Raw genomic sequence first — 21,100 nt, 5'->3', positions numbered from 1 at the left:
TTTGACTTTCCATTTGACTATAAGCTGCTGCTTCTAACCAGTGAGAGACTGAAAAGTTAGTGTGCCAAAAGCCTTGTCTTCAGTACAGAACTGAGAGGACTTGGAACAAAGAAGATTGGAGATCAGAAAAACTCAAAAGAAGCAAAAGGCCACCTCATTGAAACCTGTGGATTGGTTCTATTGAGTTGTGCTCTCCTAATATTTTATTCTCTACACGTAACATCGATATTTTTTGTTTGTCTCTGTGTCTCTATATATGTATAGGGTTTAAGAAGGGGTAGAGTTTCAGTTAGAGTGTTGCAGGTTGATCATTCATAGTTTCTTTTCCTGTGATTAGAACTAATTTATTCACAATAAGTAGTAGCTTCTTGTTACATGTAGAAGCCTGCTCAGTGTTTTTGGTTAACTTGAGGTCATCAGGCAGGATACTTGGGGAGTTTGAATAATTTGATTGAATCTTTAACTTTTGTGATGATTCTCAGAGCAGTGGAGCTCAAGTATCAGCATATTTTCCCAAGTCTATCATGACAGAATCCTGACTTGAAAGTATGTCGCTATTCCTTCATCATGGCTGCATCAATATTCTGAAACTCCTTACCTAACAGCGCTGTGGGTATATTTTCACTGTAGCAACATCAGTAGGTCAAGTCAATGTCTACTGCCACCACCTCTAATGCAATTAGGACTGGGCAATAAGTGCTGGCTTTTTTTAATGATGCCCCTATCCCAGGAATAAATTCTTACAAATTTCCAGATTTTATATTTCGAAAGACACAATTTTAAAATAATTTAAATCAGACAAGTTAAAAAATCACTGATTTTAGTAGTCGGGCCAGATTTTTGCAGAGTAGTAAGTTGAAGTTTAATTTGATTTCATCCTCATCTGCCTCTTAAGTCTGCCCATAGTGGATACTGGGTGAGTAACTATGGAGGTGATATGGGGGTTGCAAGTGGGATGTGAGGGCATATCAGCTTTATACAAATGAGCTGAAGCAGGTCTACCATAGCTCACTACAGCATTCTTCCACTCTGCCACCTCTGTACCTGCTTCCAAATCCCATTCCTCCACTCTCATGGAAAATCATGCAGTCAGAGGTCATTTCCATAAGTGGCCAGCTGAGTATGGAAGATTTCCCTCGTAAGCATCTCACCTCAACAATAATAATCTGGACCACATATGTGCATGGCCCTTGCCATGTTGATTCAGTGGATTTCTTAAAAACAGGTTAATGTTAAATAGTGGACAGAGGATGGTCATTGGAAAGCAGTAAGCACTAATAAGGATGTCCGAGATATGATTATGTTAGTTTGTAATTAAGCCCATTCAGTTAGTTGCTGCTTCAGTCCAAGTCTCAAAGAGGTTAAAATTAAAGGATAATGCAGAATTTTAAATTATAGGCTTTGCTCATTGTCTTTAGTGCTGAAAATCTAGAGGAAATTATTTGGATTGATGATAATATTTATACAGGTATAAAAAGTAAATTGTTAAATTGTGAAATTAAAAGGAAACTGTCAGGTAATTAACTTGCCTGAGAACAAATGTTGAAGTGTAATTCTTATGTGTTCATCGAAACTGACAAGATGGTTTAACCAATTAACTGGAATGGTTTTTGCCTTAAAGCTGGAGAAAATACTGAAAAAAACTGCTCAGGAACCATTGTATGGTGCAATAGACTCAAAGAGTTAAAGAGCCACTCTTGTTCCTGTGTTTAACCTCACGCTCAAAATCAGTGAGGATCTGGACCTGATGAGACATGACTCTAACTTCCATTCTTTTTGTCCAAACAAACACTTCCAATATGCATGTACAGATATGGAAATCTTGCAAATGGTCCACAATCTTGGAATTGGGGTCTTCGGGGTCTCTGTAGGCAAGATGTGTATTCTGCTCCTTTGTATTTTGAGAATTCCCAAAAATTTGGTGCCCTTGTTAACACAACAAACTTTACCTTTATTAGTAACCATTATGGTATTCAGCTGTCAGACGATATAGGTCTTAACTTTCCTTTCTCTTCACATTTCTTTCTACTAAAAATTAGCCCAAATGTGATTATTATAGTTCAAATAAAATAAACTAATAGATTTGGAAAGGTTAAGCATTCAGACTCAAAAACAAAGTTGCTGGAAATGCTCAGCAGGTCTGGCAGCATCTGTGAAGAAAAAAAATCACAGTTCATGTTTCGGATCCAGTGAATCTTCCTCAGAAGCCAGACTCGAAACATTAACTCTGATTTTCCTTCACAGATGCTGGCAGACCTGCTGTGCATTTCCAGCAACTTCTGTTTTTGTTCCTGATTTACAACATCCGCAGTTCTTTTGGTTTTTAAACATATAGGTGTTGTGTGTGATATTTCCCTCATATCTGAAAATTGATCAGAATGTCATGATGCTCTTATTTTAATTGACAGGGTCCACCCGGAATTCCAGGGATTAGGGGACCAAAAGGTGAGAATGTGAGTATCATGACATATGTTCTGTCTGAACTTGTTATGCTCACCCTTCTGGAATGTACATTGTTGCAGACATCACTTTGCAAATTCAGCGCGAGAAATGTGTATGAACCATGTGTGTTTCTGTCTGTTTTAGGGAGAAATTGGAAGGCCCGGAAGAAAAGTGAGTATGGCCAAAGCCAACACCAATATTTTTCATAATTTTTGTGATCCCTCTATCACTGGAAATTAAAAATGATCGAAGATAAAATATGCTGTGACGTTGTATTAATGCTTCACCTAATGCTGCTGAAGTTATTATCCCATCTTCCTCTTAAATTATAAAGCGCAGTGTGGAATGCAGAACTCCCAATTATTAATGCTGCTCCACATTTCATTTTCACTTGAATTTTCATTTTGTAAATTGGCTCAGTATCATTTTGTAGAATTTATTCAATTAATGAACAATGAATCAACCTTAATTGGCAGAAGCATCCCATGCTCTGACTGATGTGAGCTATGGTGAGATGTTCAGTGAGGTCCATCTTGATATCCAGATCATCACAATGTATCTTGTACACTGTTTTCTCAAGTGGTAAGGTGATATTCTTGCTGGGCACCACTGAGTTACCAGTTGACATTTATCATTGTTAAATGTCTTGTTAAAACCTCAATTTGTCATGGGATGGGATCTTACTAAACTCATCAGATGAACTAGCTGTCAGGAAAAACCTGACATGGAAACGAGAGTGGACTCATAGCGGGTTCAACACGTGACTTCCTCTGAACAACGTCCATCATGCCCACAGCCAAACTGCAGAGCCACCTGCGACATGTAGCCATCTATCATAGATATTGGCACTCCACTTGGAGGAAAACATTGCCAACATCCTGGATTCCTGCAATGCACAGGCAGCGTGCCATCCAAGGATAGATTGGTCTAGCAGGGCACACCAGCAATATATTGGGTATAGACCCCACCCAGGGACTGGCACCCATTACACAGTGATCCAGGCTGTCTAGTAGAGTTGCTGCCATGCTCTTTTTCAGCACACATTCAACAAGTGCCGACTGGCACTCTCACAATATGCTTGTCTAGCTTTGACAGTTGGTGCAGCCATACAATAAGGCAGGTGGCCATGCTGTACAGCAGTCCACAGTCAAGGGGACGTATATTGGCGTGCCATGTCACCCTAGCACCCATATTGTATGGCCTCAGTGTTCATATCAAGCACAGTATGTTCACAGCAAGTAGTTCAAGATATCCAAAAGGTCTGAAAAAAGTAGCCTGCCACAAAGTCCATGAGGACATCCATCAGCCAGGGGAGTCCATCACAGTCAGTCAATGGCAGCGTCTCAAGCCAGTCCTGTGTTTTGGCCATGGTTTGGCATCCAGTCGGGTGGCATTGAACAGGGAGCCAATCGCAGTCAGCCGTTTGCCTTCAGCTTCAATCCAGGAGTTGCGGCACATGTGTGCCCACCAACCAGGGGTCTGAGCAGGTGAGAGCAGATACTGACAGGGTCTGTTCACGTGAAATGGTCAGCCATAGTCATCCTGTCACTTGAACCAACAGAAAGGCAGGGGGATCTGTGGGAAGTGGGGGCTACAGGTAGGCAGTTGCAGGCGTAGGTACATGCTGATGATCTGAAGAAATGTGAAGTCTGTGGTGTTAACAGAATGGCACCGAGAAAGGAGAGGCTGATGGTGGGGGTCTCAACAAAGTGTTAACGCCAAGGCTGGAAATCACTGGCAAAACAAACGCACTCGCTGTCTTTCGAATCGTAATACACATGGATAGAACACAATGTTGTGGAGAGAGGCCACAAAGTGCCTTGCAATGGCTGCCAACTTGTGAGGGAGGGGCCTGTATTTGCAGCCAGTCACTGGACACTCACATGGGAACGACATTGGCCTGAGCACATGATATCTTTCCAACAGAGGCAATAAGGGTTCATGCTCCCTGCCCATCCTACAGTATTGATCATTAGTGTGCTACACCTCCCTGTTACTACTGTCACTGTCACTGTCCCTCAGATGTAGGCTTCTGCCAGCCAAACTGTGAGCAATGATGAGGGGGCAGGTGAATAATTGTCAGATTGAGTGATGCCATGCACACACATTATTACCCAGATCCCACATTTATGTATTTGAGTGCTCATCACATAACCCCAACCATTGTGCCTTGTTCATACCCACGGAGTGATGCCACAAGGTACAAAGGAGCATCTAGAGTCAACACAGAGACAGGGCCAAGCACATGAATGTGAAATGGAAGTAAATTTTTTTAAAAATTACATAACATTGTGCGCGAAGGAATGTGTGGAAAGCAAACTGCTTGCAGAACATTGCCAGCTATTGTACCCACAAGCCATTGGTTTTGCTTTTCCTCCCCTCCATCCCGCTGTGATGCATTGAGCTACCCCGCACTGCAGATGATATGGAAGGACCCTGCCCCGCACAGGAACTTGTTGGCCCTGGAGATTTGGGCAGGTGACCCCATGGGGTATTTGTTTTTGGATAGGTCAGACATGCTGAAGGTGGTCTTGTCCAAGCAAAGTTGACCTCCTCATTTGGAACATCCAACGGTTGAAGGGCGGGGATTGGTGTGAGGCAGTGTGGAGGTGGAGGGCCCGGTTACCTCCACAGTGATTGGAGACTATTGAGGGGCCCTCCTCCTCCAGCTGGGTGCGTTGTGATATCACCATATCACCATGAGAAGGGTCCATCTGGATTAGGGCCAAAGCTTCGTCCTCACCCTTTCACCCTAATTTTGGTCTTGAAGACCAGTGCATGGACTGATGGAGTGCCGGTATACTGTTGACTCTCCAGTGGTCCCTGAGGGTGCTGCCAACCTATCCATGTAACACACAGTCAGACAGTCGCAGGACCGGCTGCATCGCTCCAGCTTCTCAGCAATCAGGGTCCATGTCTCCCGGATGCCTACTGCTGCACTTCCCTGTGCTGCTGAATGAAGTGCCTCATTGTTTTATACCACAGGACACTGTCCTATTGGGGGCTGAGCAAGTGCCTGGTCTCCGACAGTCCTCAACTACAGGTAGGTTAGAAGATGGAGCCTCCAATGTGTTTGCACCGTCTCTGGGGAGGTAAGCTGCTCCTTGGGAGCATGAGTCCACCTGCAAGACACAAGAGGCAGAAGGCACCATGGCCTTTGACTAGTGTGGTGTCCGATGCCTAGTTAATGTGACAGTTGAGAGGTTGACAAGTATTACTTTCTCAGGTTTGAGGTCATAGATGTCTCCCCATCCCCTCAGGAGCAGTCCCTGTCCTCTGCTTCTAGAGCGAGTATGTTTTCCTCAGAGGGCATGAAGACATAGATACCCAGCGCCCCGCCTCCCTGTTCTATGTTGCTCTGCCCTGTTGTGAGATGTCTTCTCCTTAATGACACAAAGGTACTGAATGTGTAAGACACAAGTTTGTTGTATGGGAGAATTGGGAGGGATCAGCGAAAGCGAGTGAGGGAATGTATTACATGCAACAGAGGGTATCAGAGCATGAGTGTTTGTTGGAGGTGGGTACAGTTGCAGGGATAGAAAGTGAGGGAACAGCGAACAGAGTTATACCCTGGCAAAGCTGACAAAACCATTGTCCTTCCTGCACTGCTCCCCAGTGCTTCTCACTTTGGAGCTAGTAGTCACCTGGGTGATGATCTCCAACCAGGCTGGCATGGACGGGTGGCATAGCCACTGCTGCCAGACCTTTGGGAAGAAAATTCCTCCCGATCCTTCCTTCATCAAGGGCCCTCAGAGAAATTTAGCACCATTCTCCAATGTCTTTCCCGACACTTTGCACAGCCAAGCAGCACAGCTTCCAGAGGCCAGCTCTCTTGCAGGTACCATATGGGTTTTGCAAGAAGATGCAGATGGATGCTGGTCGTAGGGGGTATCTCCGCTGAGTGAAATGCTTCTCCGGGAATAGCACGTGGTAAGATTAGGCAGAAATCAAACATGATTCTCACCATGAGGGCTGAAACACCAACTAATGCAGCAAGCTTGGTAAGAATCAAATAGAAAACTGATTCGGCCTTATGAGGAAAATTACACCTGAGAACTCGATACAACTCCCTCTTTACTCAAAAATAATTGCAAAATTTATAAGAACCAGTCTTGTGGATTTTTCAGCACCATCTTCAATGGTGAATAATTTCCACGTGTCTTAAAACTGGACACCACGTTCAAATTACAATTTGACAGAACATTGTATCAGTGATAATGGGAACTGCAGATGCTGGGGAATCCAAGATAATAAAGTGTGAAGCTGGATGAACACAGCAGGCCAAGCAGCATCTCAGGAGCACAAAAGCTGATGTTTCGGGCCTAGACCCAGCTTTTGTGCTCCTGAGATGCTGCTTGGCCTGCTGTGTTCATCCAGCTTCACACTTTATTATCTTGACAGAACATTGTATTGTTTTACCACAAAATCATTTAACTTGTGTCGTATTGAATTAGCAGTATGATTCAGCATTCTATTTACCTCACAGCTGATGGGCATGAATTGCTGACTTTTTGCAACAATATCACACTTAGCATGAAGGGGCTTTTATGGTACAATGGTTATGTTGTTATCTTTGAACTAGATGGCACACGTCAAGTTTCACCTGCCCCAGAGACATCTCATAATATGTTTGAATGGGTTTGTTATGATTATTTACACTTAGTTTGATACATTCTCTGTTTGGTAAACAAACACACTGATTCTTAACTATTGATAGTCGTTCATTCAAAGTGAACGGTGTGCACTCAAAGATGTAAGTGTGACTATTTTTTCTTGACTTTGTTTCAAATCAAGAGATCTGACTAGTTACTTAATATTTATTTTGAAGGGGAGAGCAGGGTTACCAGGCCACCATGGACTGCCAGGGCCTGCAGGCTCACCAGGACCAATTGGGCCCAAGGTAAGAACTGTTGAGTTTCCAGACTGTCAGTCTCATTGAACACAGTCGTAGATTAAAACAGATCCAACTGCTTCCAATTTATAAATGAACTTAAATTTATCATAGAAACATAGAAAATCAGAGCAGAATTAGGTCATCAGGCCCATTGAGCTTGCTCCAACACTCAATGCGATCATGACTGATCCAGTATCTTAGCACCATTCTCCTGCTCTTTCTCTATATGCTTTGATGCCTTTAGTGTCTATTAATCTATTTCTTTCTTAAATGGTGAATTACACAAATGAATGCATTTACTGGCCAATAACAAGCAAAAATTTGCTGAGCTAATGTATACAACACCAACTTCTTTTATTTTTTACAAAATAGCTGACTGGGTCATTGGCACTTAGCCAACATGAAAATTGTTCAAAGTAGACTTTGGACTGTGTGGGAACTTGTTTTAAGTTTAATGCTTAATTAGTGACGTGTTCAGTGCTCTGATTGATTAGTTGTCAAAGGCAGTGCAACACATTTGCAATGATACTTTTCAGATGCATTCTGCTGCTTAAACCTAGGGTGGAAATAATAGAAATGCTGATCATCATTTTCTCATTCTCTCTGGCTATGGGCAAGGTGCCAGAACATTTGGAGTATTATGTAAAAGAAGGGACAAAGGATAATTGGAGTTCAGTCATCCCAATCTCAACAATGGACAAGTTATTGGGAAGATTCTGAGTGATCATTATTTAGAAAGACCTGGATTAATTTAGAACAGGAAAGGTTCTTTCTAACTAAGTTAACTGAAATGTTTTGGGGAGATAACAACAAGGGTTATTGAGAATAGCACATGTGATACAGTCTATGTGAATTTGAATAAGGATTTTAATGAGGTTAGCAGATTGATTAGAAAAGTAAAAACCCACAGAATCCAAGGAAAAGTGACAATTTGGATTTAAAATTACCTTAGGAAAGGAAATAAAAGATGATTATTGGATGATTCTGTGATAGGAAGCCTTCTTTCCAGTGGGGTTTCCACAGAATGAGGCATCTTGATTTTCAATAGTATATATCACTGATTCAAACTGAAATGTAAGAATGTGATTAAGGGTTTTCAGATGAATTAAAAAATAGCCATGTCATCTGTAGGCTGCAAGGAAATACCAAATGACTTGTCAATATAGATGTGTCAAATTGAAGAAATGAGAGGTATTGCAGTTGGGATGGTAAATAAGCTACGGAACACACTTAGTAAATGCCAGAACGTTGAGAAAACTATAGAGCCCTTGGAACAACACTCTATACAATCCTGATGGTAGCTGGACAAGTGGACAAAATGGTACACGTGGAATATGAATTCTTCTCCTTTATATGCTGAGGTTTCGCATATAAGAACATAAAGGCTGTGCTAGAAATATATAGACCGCCATAAGTGCTGAACCACAGCTAGAATACTGTACTGCATACAGTTCTGGTCACTATGTTACAGGAAGGTTGTCCTCACCAGAGGAAGTAAAGAGGAGACTTACAAAGATGTCATTAGGAAACAAGAATTTTTTGCTATGAGCAAAGATTGAATAGGTTTGTGTTGGATTTTTTTGGAAGATAGGAAGTTGATGAAAGATTTAATTGTATGTAAAATTCGGACGTACCTAATAGGAGTGGATTAAAATAACCTTTTTCTGTTAGAAGGGAGGTCAATAAACACAGCCAAAGATTTCAAATAATTAATAGAAGTATTAGAAGGGAATTGCGGAGAAGTGATAGGGCTTAGAATTCATTGCCTGCCACAGCATTATTTTGGATATGTGCTTGGAAGTGCCTGATCTTGCTGACCAAGAACTGGAATGTGGGATTAGGTTGACTCACAGAATTATTATGGATAATGGCTACCCGCTTGTTTGTCGGCATAGAGACAATGGACCAAAATGACTCCCTTCTGTACTGTAAATGTCTGCAATTCTATGAAATTAAGAGAGTTAAGGCAGGAATTGGATCAATATCAAGTTTTTGTTATTTCAAATAATATATGCTGAATTCATGAACAGACTAGTTTTCTTACTGTGGTGAGTGCAGAGAATGATAATCATTGTACTGGGACCCTGTCCCCTACCTGACAGTGTAGCAATGCTAATCCTCAAACCAGTGGCACAGTAATTTAGATTTGATGAGGTAGAAAGAAGTAGCATGATTAAGAAGCAAACAAAGTATTAACAATTACAGAACCAAATTCAGTTGAAATGACACACTGCTGTTTCTATTCCAGGCATCCATTTTGGGCAAGTCCTTTTTTTAAACGTCACTATTATTAACAGCAAAAAATGTAATCATACCAGGCAAGATCTTCCCAATCATTGAAGGCAGGTTTTGCTATTTGCAGGGTAAGAAAGACCACCAGAAAATCATTCCAAGGCCAGTGGGGAACGTCAATGAATCTGACAAGAAAGCCATGCAGGAAATTAAAAAGATCTTTAGATCCTTGCAAACTGCTAATTCCTTCTTTTGCAACAGTGCTCACTGTATCTGTACCTTACCAGGGCCACTGAGGCTAGGGTAGAGCAGGAAGAGCTTTCTGACTGGAACTGGCAATTTGGGAAGGCTTTGATCAGTTGCATTTCAAATCTCCAGAGGCTGATGTTTGAATCATTTCTTCTACTTGAGACTGCTTTCACTGCTTGTCAAGTGATTGCCATTTTCTTCAAAGGCAATTCACTTTTTAGCACATCAGACACCTTCAGATCCACTTCCTTGTTGCCAATCTTCAGTAAAGCTCCATTTTCTATTTCTGATGAGACGGAGAGTAGAAGGAACACCACCCCCAATTGCACCAGCAACTGAATGAGCAATACCTGCAGCACCAGGTCACCCCAAAGGTCATATGGAATGGAATCATGGATCTAGATGGAGGAAGTTGCAACACACCCACCCAATGCAAGCTCTAAAGGCAGAGGATCATCTTTCTAATGTTATGACCCACCAGGATACAGCACTGCAAATCAAGGCCCACTATTCCCAGCATCATCATGAGACTTGAAGATTCTTTTCTACAGGAAAACCACAAAGAGTGAGATTAGCTGGGTATCTCTTTTTGGGAGCCAGTACGGGCGCAAATGGGTTTAACGGCTTCCATCTGCACTGTAAAAGTCTGTGATTCTATCATTTGATATGATTCTACTTTGTTACAAAGAAATTACTTAAAAATATTGTCCAGCAGTTTGGTATTAATTAGAATGACTAATTTCTGTTTTCTAATTTAAGGGTGAAATGGGTGATCAAGGATTAATGGGATTGCCAGGTGCAAGAGGACCAATGGGCCCTAAGGTTTGTATCTGCACCTCCTGTGTGTGCCTGTTAATGGCAGAAATGCTTAGCACAGTATTGAGCAACTAAAAGAAAGCAAATATCTCTGGCGGTTTGGAACTGAACTAGATTTTGCAGGGTCCAACACATTAATTAATATCAGGTAAGATACCGCCAAGATGAATGTTCCTCCAATAATTCTCATTGTTTTTTGCTTTTGACTTTTCCGGTAATCAAGCCTTTATTCCGTATGGATCAGAGTGTCTTTACATACACAGCATCAGTTCATGAACAGTTGCCCAAGGAAAGAGTCTTGCCTTTCAGCATGTTGACCAGCTGTTTCCTTATCTGGGCTAATGGAAGAATAAATGCTTTTCAGTCGATGTAATTTAGGCTGTAAACTATCCCTCACTTCATGTAATTGTTCATCTGTAACTTTAATTAAAGTCAATACATCAGATTTTATTTGGTTACAGAACACCTCATTTATATTTCCATAAATATATACACATTAAAGTACATGAAGTTTTGCTAATTGTCATTATAACACTAAATCCAGATTATCATCTGCAGTAGGAAAGTTTTGAGTGACATTTCATCTAAAGATCACAAAGGGTGGAATTTTATCAGTCCTCTGGGACTGGTGGTTTATGGTGGGGCCTGTAAAATGGCAAGGGATTGTGGAATGTGAACCATCTGTTGTCAAAGGCGGAGAATTAAAAGCCTCTTCCCCTACCTCCACCCTCTGGCATTTTACAATGGGTGGACTTTCTGCTTTGTGAGGAAAATACAAGTTAATCAAATACACCCTCTGAGCTAGCTTGGAGGAGGGCCTTCCTATTTAGGAACTCTTTGTCCTTTGGGGGTAGCCCCAGTAGAAATGAAGACATCAAAGCAATTTATGTCTCCAAAGCCACTTACTTCATTGGGAGGGAGGTGTGTTTCTGTGGCACTCTGCCACATGCAGTTCCACAACTGACCACTGCTCCCAATGGACCCATTGAGTTAACCAAGTTCAGAAGGTGTGGAGCTGGATGAACACAGCAGGCCAGGCAGCAACAGAGGAACAAGAAAGAAATGGGGGAGAGGAAGGTAGACTTTACAAGCTTCAAAATCTCCCCACCCCGACCTCATCCCAAGACCAGCCCATCTCATCCCTGCCTCCTTGACCTGTCCATCTCCCACCTATCTGCTCCTCCCACTTCACTGGTCAACCCCCACCCGAACTTCCTACCTACTAGCCTCATCCCTGCTTCCTTGACCTGTCCACCTTCCCTCAACTGACCAACCCCCACTCCAAGTCTCTACGTACACTCACCTGTACTGGCTTCATGCTCGCCTCCTTGATCTGTCCGTCTTCTCTCCACATATCTGCTCCTCTATCCACTTTCTATCATTGCCTCCTCCTCTCTCGATTTATTTCAGAGCCCCCTTCCCCTCCCCCATTTCTGAAGTAGGGGCCAGGCCCAAAACATCAGCTTTCCTGCTCCTCCGATGCTGCCTGGACTGCTGTGTTCCTCCAGCTCCACACCTTGTTATCTCAGACTCCAGCATCAGCAGTTCCTACTGTCTCTGAGGCAGAGTTAACTGATTTGTTGGCCCTTCAGCTGGCAATTCCTGTGGTCAGCCAGTCAGTGTAAAAGCATGTGCTACTCCTGCAACAACCAATGAGCTTGTCACTGAAAGATGTGGCACCGATTCCCACAGACTGCTGATGTGAGGTTGCCGCCCCTCTTAACACACAAACAAAATTTTGCCCAAGTCCTCCTTTTGATTACCAACAATCTTTCCCGGTCCCTCCCAAACTGATGCAAAGGTCAAAAAAAAGCACAACACATTTCTGTTTCTCTAGGAGGCTAAGGAAATTTGGCGTGTCCACAAGGATTCTTACAAATTTTTATAGATGCACCATAGAAACCATCACAGCATGGTTTGGAAACTGCTGTTCCCAAGACCACAAGAAACTACAGAGAGTTGTGAACATAGCCCAATCCATCACGCAAACCAGCCTTCGCTGTCCATCGGTCCCATCTATACTTCCCATTGCCTTGGAAAAGCAAGCAACATCATCAAAGTCCCCTCCCACCCTGGTTATTCTGTCTTCCACCCTCTTCCACTGGGCAGAAGATATAAAAGTTTGTATACACATACAAACAGATTCAAGAACAACTTCTTCCTCATTTTTACTCGACTTCTGACTGGACTTCTCAAATTTTAAATTTAATTGTTGATCTCATTGTCTGTGCGCCTTCTCTGCAGCTGTAACATTGTATTCTTTGCTCTGTTCAATTACCCTATGTACCTTGTATGGTATAATCTGCCTGTACTGCACATAACTTTTTACTGTGAGAATAATAAACCAAATCAAAGTCTTGCCACCTCTACTTAATGCAGTACAATGGGAGTAGAAGCTGAGCTAATGATTAGGGAAAGGCTGTCTCAGCTAATCTTCAGAATCAGCTGGTGTTTGTTAAATGTCCTTAGAAAGATCAGGGTCCCAATCCTAACCCCAGAAAATATTGTCTCCAACCAAGGTTATAAGCTGACAATAGCTGATTCCAATATTGCAGCACTCATTGTCTACATCAAGCGTTGCTTCTCATGGCAGCAATGTTGTGCATTAATGAATCACAACAGCAAAATGCAGCCACCTTAGCTGTGGATTTGGTTTTCCTCATTGTACAACTTCTGGCATTACTTGCAGACAAATTCTTCCTCACCCAGAACTCAGTAGTTACAGAAACACAAATTTAATGTGACTACTCACACTACTCTGACAGATTTTAAAAAAAACTTACAAAAGCAGCAAAAATAACTCACAATCAATTGTTTCCAATTGGAAATAAGTTTGCATTTGGCACAAATGAACAAAACAGAGCTGCAGCTATATATTACCATACCGCATCATAGCAGTTCACATAGAATGGAGCACTTTGAACTGCATTGATGACAGTTGCATATGTGTACAGAACAATGCAACTAATAGGACAATCAATTAATTTGTTACTGAGCGGTGCTCAAGGGAGGATTGTTGGAATCTCCCTGCTCTTCCAAGAGTATCATGGGATTTTGAACACTTTTATGTTCGATCACTGGATTAGGTTTAATATCTAATTTAAAAATGCAGCTTCTCTCACTGCTGCATTCGTGACTGTGTACTTTAAGTACTCAAATCATAGAATAATCTGACATTTCAATAAGAACTGGAACAGACTTATTACGTACATCATTCCTACTCTAATTTAGTTTAATTTCAAACTGACTGCCCAGTTCTTTATTCCATAGAGCAAAACCAGGATTAGTGATTTACAGAAAATCTACTGTCTCGGTTATTATCATGGATAAGAGATGTGATATGGGAATATATCTTAGAATTGGGCTTGAACAAACTTGAATGGTCAAAATACTCCAGTGAATTTCCTGAGTCATCCGGTAGTCTGTTGAATTTTTGCCAGAACTTCCACCGACACATTACAGTATTTTGTGATTTCTATATAACTTATTCAAGAAGGTGGATTAGGAGGAAATTAATGATCATTTAGTCAAAACCCATGAAGCCAATGTACAGCTGCTCTTTTGAGACAGGTATAGCAGCTCTCTCTAAAGTTACTTGTCACACAGCTGAGTGGCATCCACATGGTGCGGAAATCTATCTATAGTGCACATAATGGAAAAAGACAACTTGTTCCTAAAGTCAAATGGAAATGAAGTTTTTTTTAATATACACGCACATGGAAAGCTAATTAAAATATGATGTCATAAAAGAGCTACACAGGAATTAGTTCTACAACTGGCTCAAGCGTGGTTGTTGTACGAACTATGCCATTGGCAAAAACAAGGGGTAGCTTTCAAATCTGCCAACATCACTTTTTAAAACAAAAATTGCCAGAATTAACAATCCACAAAGATGAGACAACATTTAGCTAATGCTAATCAAGTAAGATAATTAATAATTATAACACATATTTTATGTTACTAAAACAGAACAAGGCTGAAATCCAATTATGGAGTTCAGATGATGTAATGAATTGTGAGAGTGCAATTCAAGACATTTATGACTGACATCTGAACCCTGAGATTAGCTTACAGTTTTCAAATAACTCCCTGATATCTTACTATTAATAACCTAACATTTCGATTTAACATGGGGGAAGGGTTTGGATATTAGTTTTAGAATGTTTTGTGCTAACAGTGGCTGTCAGTGCCGATGCCAATAGCTTGTATATTCAGTGTCCTTGAACCATAATGCAGCTCATACAAGAGAATTTGAATTTGGCTGGAATTTTTACTGACTGGAGATAAAATTCTTTCCAGTAACAGCATGATAGCTACGTTAGAAACTATCGATCTGCATTTCAGTACTAGCAGGTTATATTAGAGGTTTTTAAAAATCGTCTGAAGTGAAGCTATTCTCATTTATTTATGGAATGATAGTAATAAACTATGGATTCTGAAAATCTGAAATAAAAACACAACATGCTGCAGACCCGTGAATTTTTCCAGCGTTTTCTGTTTCCATTTTGATTCTGAAATAAATTTGATTTTTTTAAAAAATAGAGCATTTTTAATCAAGGATTATGCAAGTATTGCAGCATTAGTGACAAAGCTCTCTTGTTTGTTTAATCCCTCAACAAAACAACTCATTAGGTTCTGCAAAAGCCATTACTCGTAAAACAAATGCACACAGATAATCTTTTGCATTTGTTTAAATATAACAAGAGGGACTTGGTTTAATAGTACGAACCTCGGATTGTCGTGCTCACAAGAAATCTGGATTTAAACCTCAGCTTTTCTCTATTCATATTAATAACTTTTGATAATGGAATAGCATTGTATATCCATGTTTACAGATGGCAGTAAATTAATAGTATCACGCCTCACTCGGGAAGCACACTAAAAATCAAGCTCCATCTTTCACTGAGTCATCACAAAAGTTAAAGGTTTTTAAAATTATGCAGAATTTTCCAACTTACATGTCCTTCAGGGCCAGGTTGACAAAGTATAGATCAAGTTTCTGACTTAACAAAATTGACTATTTGTTGCAAATAAATACACTGTAGCTTACAGGTAAACAATTTTAAACTTCAACATGTAAATTTACTAGTTAAAACTCTAACTCCTTTATAAACTTCCCCGCTATGCAGGCACACAGATAGGAAATGTATATGGGCATCATGGCCAATGGGAAAGACTGAGAAAACAATGCAGTGCTTCCCAGTTCACACGATTTGCTGAGATAATTCCGAGTGCCTGAAGAAGGGCCACAGGACCAGAAACATTAGTTCTGCTTTCTCTCCTCACTTGCTGCCAGAGCTGCTGATTTTCTCCAGCAATTTCTGTTTTTGTTTCAGATTTCCACCAAGGTTGTTCTTTGTTTGATTTGATAGATTTGTGTTAAATAATTGTATTCGTAAGATCGAACTGTGCATCAGTACACATGAAATAACAATAAAGTTTGTAGGCTTTTGACCCTATTTACAGTGAAATTCCTTGACTGAAAATGAATATTCATTGCATTTGTGTTCCATTTTTCAGGGTATGATGGGGCATAAAGGTGAAAAGGTCAGTAAATCACTAAACATGTATGAACTAATCTTATAACTCTTAATATTTAGGTTCTCCATAGATAAAACAGTGTAGCTCAGATAAATAGACCAAGAAGCTCATCCCTAGTCAGTGCTGGGTTTAGTTCTTTTCTGCCTTGTTTAGAGCATGCTGCTGATATTGATTTCAGTCTCCCAACAATAGTGACAGGATAATTAATCCTCCTTTTTGTGCAGCTACCTGTGCTACAAGTGATTGATAAGTGAGGACAGAATTTGCTATCCAAGTAGGCGCAATACCTGAATCTAGGACACTCTGCTCTTTGTGTCTGGACCACCATTTGGTGAGATAATGCCTGAAGTGGCTGTGCCTGAAGTTGAACTCACCATCTCCAGCCTTCAGCCCCCAGCTCTTGACACCTTGCCTATCAAAACTCAATTTAACATGACCCTGAGTAAATACAGACTACGCTTTATTGAGAAGAAAATTCAAAATGCTGACAGAGATAATGGGAACTGCAGACACTGGAGAATCCAAGATAACAAAGTGTGAAGCTGGATGAACACAGCAGGCCAAACAGCATCTTAGGAGCACAAAAGCTGACGTTTCGGCCTAGACCCTTCATCAGAGGGTCTAGGCCCTAAACGTCAGCTTTTGTGCTCCTAAGATACTGCTTGGCCTGCTGTGTTCATCCAGCTTCACACTTTGTTATCAAAGTGCTGACATCCTGCTGAGATAAAGAAATTCTCATCATCTCTGTCTTACAAGGCAGACATCTCAAACTTTTCTCAAACTGTGACCCCCTTCAATAAAAGGAACCAATACCCACGCCCCCACCATATCCTGTATCTATCTTATCAATTACCTCAGGATCTTAGATGTTTCGATAAGATCATCTTTCATTCTTCAAAACTCCTGTGAGTATAAGCCCAGCCTGTCCAACCTTTCTCTCTCAGATCATTCCCCTCCTCCCTGGAATGAGGCAAGCATTGATGGCAGCTGGTGTGGAGCATGCCCAGTACAGCCCTTGGACGAACTGTACCTTAGAACAGTTAGAACCATCAAGATGGAGAAAGAATAAACCTAGGTAGAAAGATAAACAATGTTCACTGTATTTAAACTGGTATCAGTCATTTATGCTCTGAAAATGATAGGTTAAAATGTGAAAACTAATGCATTCTTACAAAGTATGCTTTCTACAGGGGATAAGAGGTGAAAAGGGTCAGCAAGGAATCAAAGGAGAAATGGTAAGAGCAATTTTCTTCTAATGTATAGTGTAGATTATATCACAACTTACATATATTATTGACTGTATTTTGTTACACTGAGATTATAAAGTATGGGATCAGCCTTAGCTTGTAAGATAGAACACTCAATGTGGAAACTTTCTCTGATAAAGTTATTGACCTTCTGAACATCTTTAAATTTCAGGGTGTTATGGGTCTTCCTGGAATGCTCGGACAGAAAGTAAGTGCCGACTGTAGAATGATTGAAAAATGATACAGCAGAGTAGGAAACTATTCAGTCCATTGTGCAAATTCTGGGCCCATTAGTTACACATGGCACTGTAGCCTAGCAGTTAGCACTGCTATCTCACAGCATTAGGGACCTGGGTTTGGTTCTGCCCTTGGACAACAATCCGTGTGGAGTTTCCCTCTGTCTGTGTGGGTTTCTTCTGGGTGTTATGGTTTTCTCCCAAAGTCCAAAGATGTGCTGTTTAGGTGGATTAGCCATGGGCAATGCAAGGTTGTGAGGATAGGGTAGTGGGGTGGTGTGTCTGGGTGGGATGCTCCTCGGAAGATCAATGTGGACTCAATGGGCCAAATAGCCTGCTGCCACAACGTAGGGACTCTATGATATCATGTTAAATAGAAAAAGCTAAGTTAAAATGAACTGAATACATCACTTTTGCAAATCAAGTGACCTCAATACACAAAAACTAAATGCAGGTAAAGATGGAAAATAATAATTGGAAGCAGAAAATAAATAAAACAAAAGGAGAGTACGATATTTTCTAATCCAAAATTTATGCTGCATAGTACTAAAAAAGATTACAAATAAGCCATATCTGCTAGTAGTCTACTTGAGAGTCCAGAATAGTTATCAGCATCTGTCCTTGTGCCTGGATTTAAAAACAGTAATTTTAAGAGAGCTGTATTGTGCGTGGTTCTCATTCACTTAATTGTGTCTAGGTTATCTTTAAAGATAATTAAAATCTATTATTGTCAACAGAATAATTTATGTGGAATGTGAACATATTAAAATGTTAATTAATTGCATTTTGTGATGTATTATTGACCCTCATATGTAACTGGCTTCATCTGTCCATCAAATGATGTGAAAGGTAGAAAAAGATCTCAATGGTGTTAAGATCATTTCTTATATCTGGACAACGTCAACAGCCACCTAGCAAACTGAGAAAATAAGTGCAGATATTGCAGCAAGAGACAGGATGATGTTATAAATATGCACAGTTTCAGGGAAAATAGCTGACTATAAATTTAAGATGCATGATCCTCACAGAAGAGTCTAATTATTCTTGCTATGCACGTGGGTTGCTGTGTATCCTTCATAATTATAACCATGCAAAATTTCTCCATTCATGTCAAGTATTCACTGCCCAGGTGTTTGCTGGGTGCCAGCTCTGTATGTGGGCATTCTCTCCTTGGTGCAACATTTCTTCCAGGATCAACAGATTGAAATTCGTACAGAAATAATCTTCATATGTAATAAGTTGTGGCAGGTGCTTGTGATATTTTAACACGTAAGCAGATTTCTTCAGGCCTAAAATCTGTATTCTGACACCCTACCTCTCATGCCTACTGCACGTGTTCTCTGTTTCTCAAAAGTAGGATGTCTATCAATCCTGTGAGGTGTGTTCTTCTCCCTCGTACCTCCCTCCAGACCTTTCACCAAGTTGTCAGCATATCTGGCTTCCCTTGGGCCACAATATTCCATCCTTCATGAATATTGCTGAGTTTTAATTACCTCGGCTTTCAGCTCAATTCCAGCTGTTTGAATGGCTCATTATTAACGTTTACGCTGCCAGTTCAGATTATTGATTCTGCTGCTTTATTGAATGGCCTGCAGTGTGAGTAATTTACTGCAGCTCCAGCACGACAGTAAAATGAGGAATTAACTGTCATGCTTGGTAACTCAGAGAATTAAGAAAAATGCAGTTAACTCCTCAGTAGTGCTAAAATAACCATTTCTAAGTTTGCCTCTTATTAGACAATTATACCTGTCTTTTTTATCTTTTGCTATGAAATTTATTTGTTAATGCAGGATAATTCCATATGATTAAAATATTCCCAATACCCCCACACTCTTTCCCTCCCACTAACCATAAGGATATAGTTAGTGATCAGAGATAATGGGAACTGCAGATGCTGGAGAATCCAAGATAGCAAAGTTTGGAGCTGGATGAACACAGCAGGCCAAGCAGCATCTCAGGAGCACAAAAGCTGATGTTTCGGGCCTAGACCCTTCATCAGAGAGGGGGATGGGGAGAGGGAACTGGAATAAATAGGGAGAGAGGGGGAGGCGGACTGAAGATGGAGAGAAAAGAAGATAGGTGGAGAGGAGAGTATAGGTGGGGAGGTAGGGAGGAGATAGGTCAGTCCAGGGAGGATGGACAGGTCAAGGAGGCGCGATGAGGTTAGTAGGTAGGAAATGGAGGTACGGCTTGAGGTGGGAGGAGGGGATAGGTGCGAGGAAGAACAGGTTAGGGAGGCAGAGACAGGCTGGGCTGGTTTTGGGATGCAGTGGGGGGAGGAGACGAGCTGGGCCAGTTTTGGGATGCAGTAGGGGGAGGGGAAGAGCTGGGCTGGTTGTGTGGTGCAGTGGGGGGCAGGGACGAACTGGGCTGGTTTTGGGATGCAGTGGGGGAATGGGAGATTTTGAAGCTTGTGAAGTCCACATTGATACCATTGGGCTGCAGGATTCCCAAGCGGAATATGAGTTGCTGTTCCTGCAACCTTCGGGTGGCATCATTGTGGCACTGCAGGAGGCCCATGATGGACATGTCATCTAAGGAAGGGAAGGGGCAGTTAAAATGGTTCACGATTGGGAGGTGCAGTTGTTTATTGCGAACCGAGCGGAGGTGTTCTGCAAAGCGGTCCCCAAGCCTCCGCTTGGTTTTCCCAATGTAGAGGAAGCCACACCGGGTACAGTGGATACAGCATACCACATTGGCAGATGTGCAGGTGAACATCCGCTTAATATGGAAAGTCATCTTGGGGCCTGGGATGGGGGTGAGGGAGGAGGTGTGGGGTCAAGTGTAGCACTTCCTGCGGTTGCAGGGGAAGGTGCCGGGTGTGGTGGGGTTGGAGGGGAGTGTGGAGCGGACAAGGGAGTCACGGAGAGGTTGGTCTCTCCGGAAGGCAGACAAGGGTGGGGATGGAAAAATGTCTTGGGTGGTGGGGTCGGATTGTAGATTTATAATGTATAGTTAGTGATTCAGTTGTTCTCTTTTTCTCACCATGCTATCTTTCTGTATCTCTCTGTCACACACAGACACACGTACACACAATCACATGCACACAGGTGTGCGTACACACACACACACACACACACACACACACACACACACACACACACACACACACACACACACACACCATATTTGGGCCCCTTCATGTGCCAGTTGCTGAAAGAAACATCCAGGAAGATGCAACAAAAAATATATTCTCTGACTTCAAATTACTGATGAGTCAAACTAACAGTCAATTCCCCATTCCCTGCTATGGTGGATATGAGGCAAAATTGGGAATGTTTCCACACTAAGTGATAAAACTATGGAATAGCTACTGAACTAACTACAAAACTTGAGTAAGTAAGTGTGATAGCCATGCTATTAGTGCTCTAGAGAGAGTACTAGAAGCTGTATTGTATACATGACTCAGTGAGGAACAGAAAAAAAACAGGCAGCAGGGTTTT

The 21,100-nt window shown here is 41.4% G+C and overlaps 1 protein-coding gene across 2 annotated transcripts in view; it reads left to right on the top strand.

Moving 5' to 3' along the window:
* LOC125461153 (acetylcholinesterase collagenic tail peptide) overlaps positions 1-21,100 on the top strand; it is a 102,553-nt gene that overhangs the window by 35,940 nt on the left and 45,513 nt on the right. For both annotated transcript variants that reach the window (XM_048549619.2, XM_048549628.2), the window contains 7 exons: positions 2,409-2,453; positions 2,587-2,613; positions 7,271-7,342; positions 10,577-10,639; positions 16,154-16,180; positions 17,365-17,409; positions 17,594-17,629. In XM_048549619.2, coding sequence (XP_048405576.1) covers positions 2,409-2,453; positions 2,587-2,613; positions 7,271-7,342; positions 10,577-10,639; positions 16,154-16,180; positions 17,365-17,409; positions 17,594-17,629 — 315 coding nt within the window. The remainder of the gene's footprint in view (positions 1-2,408; positions 2,454-2,586; positions 2,614-7,270; positions 7,343-10,576; positions 10,640-16,153; positions 16,181-17,364; positions 17,410-17,593; positions 17,630-21,100) is intronic.

The sequence above is a fragment of the Stegostoma tigrinum genome, chromosome 2 (genome assembly GCF_030684315.1).
Source record: "Stegostoma tigrinum isolate sSteTig4 chromosome 2, sSteTig4.hap1, whole genome shotgun sequence".
In the NCBI taxonomy this organism is placed as follows: Eukaryota; Metazoa; Chordata; class Chondrichthyes; order Orectolobiformes; family Stegostomatidae; genus Stegostoma; species Stegostoma tigrinum.
The sequence above is the reverse complement of the archived record's forward strand: the minus strand, read 5'-3'. Positions and strand labels throughout refer to the sequence as shown.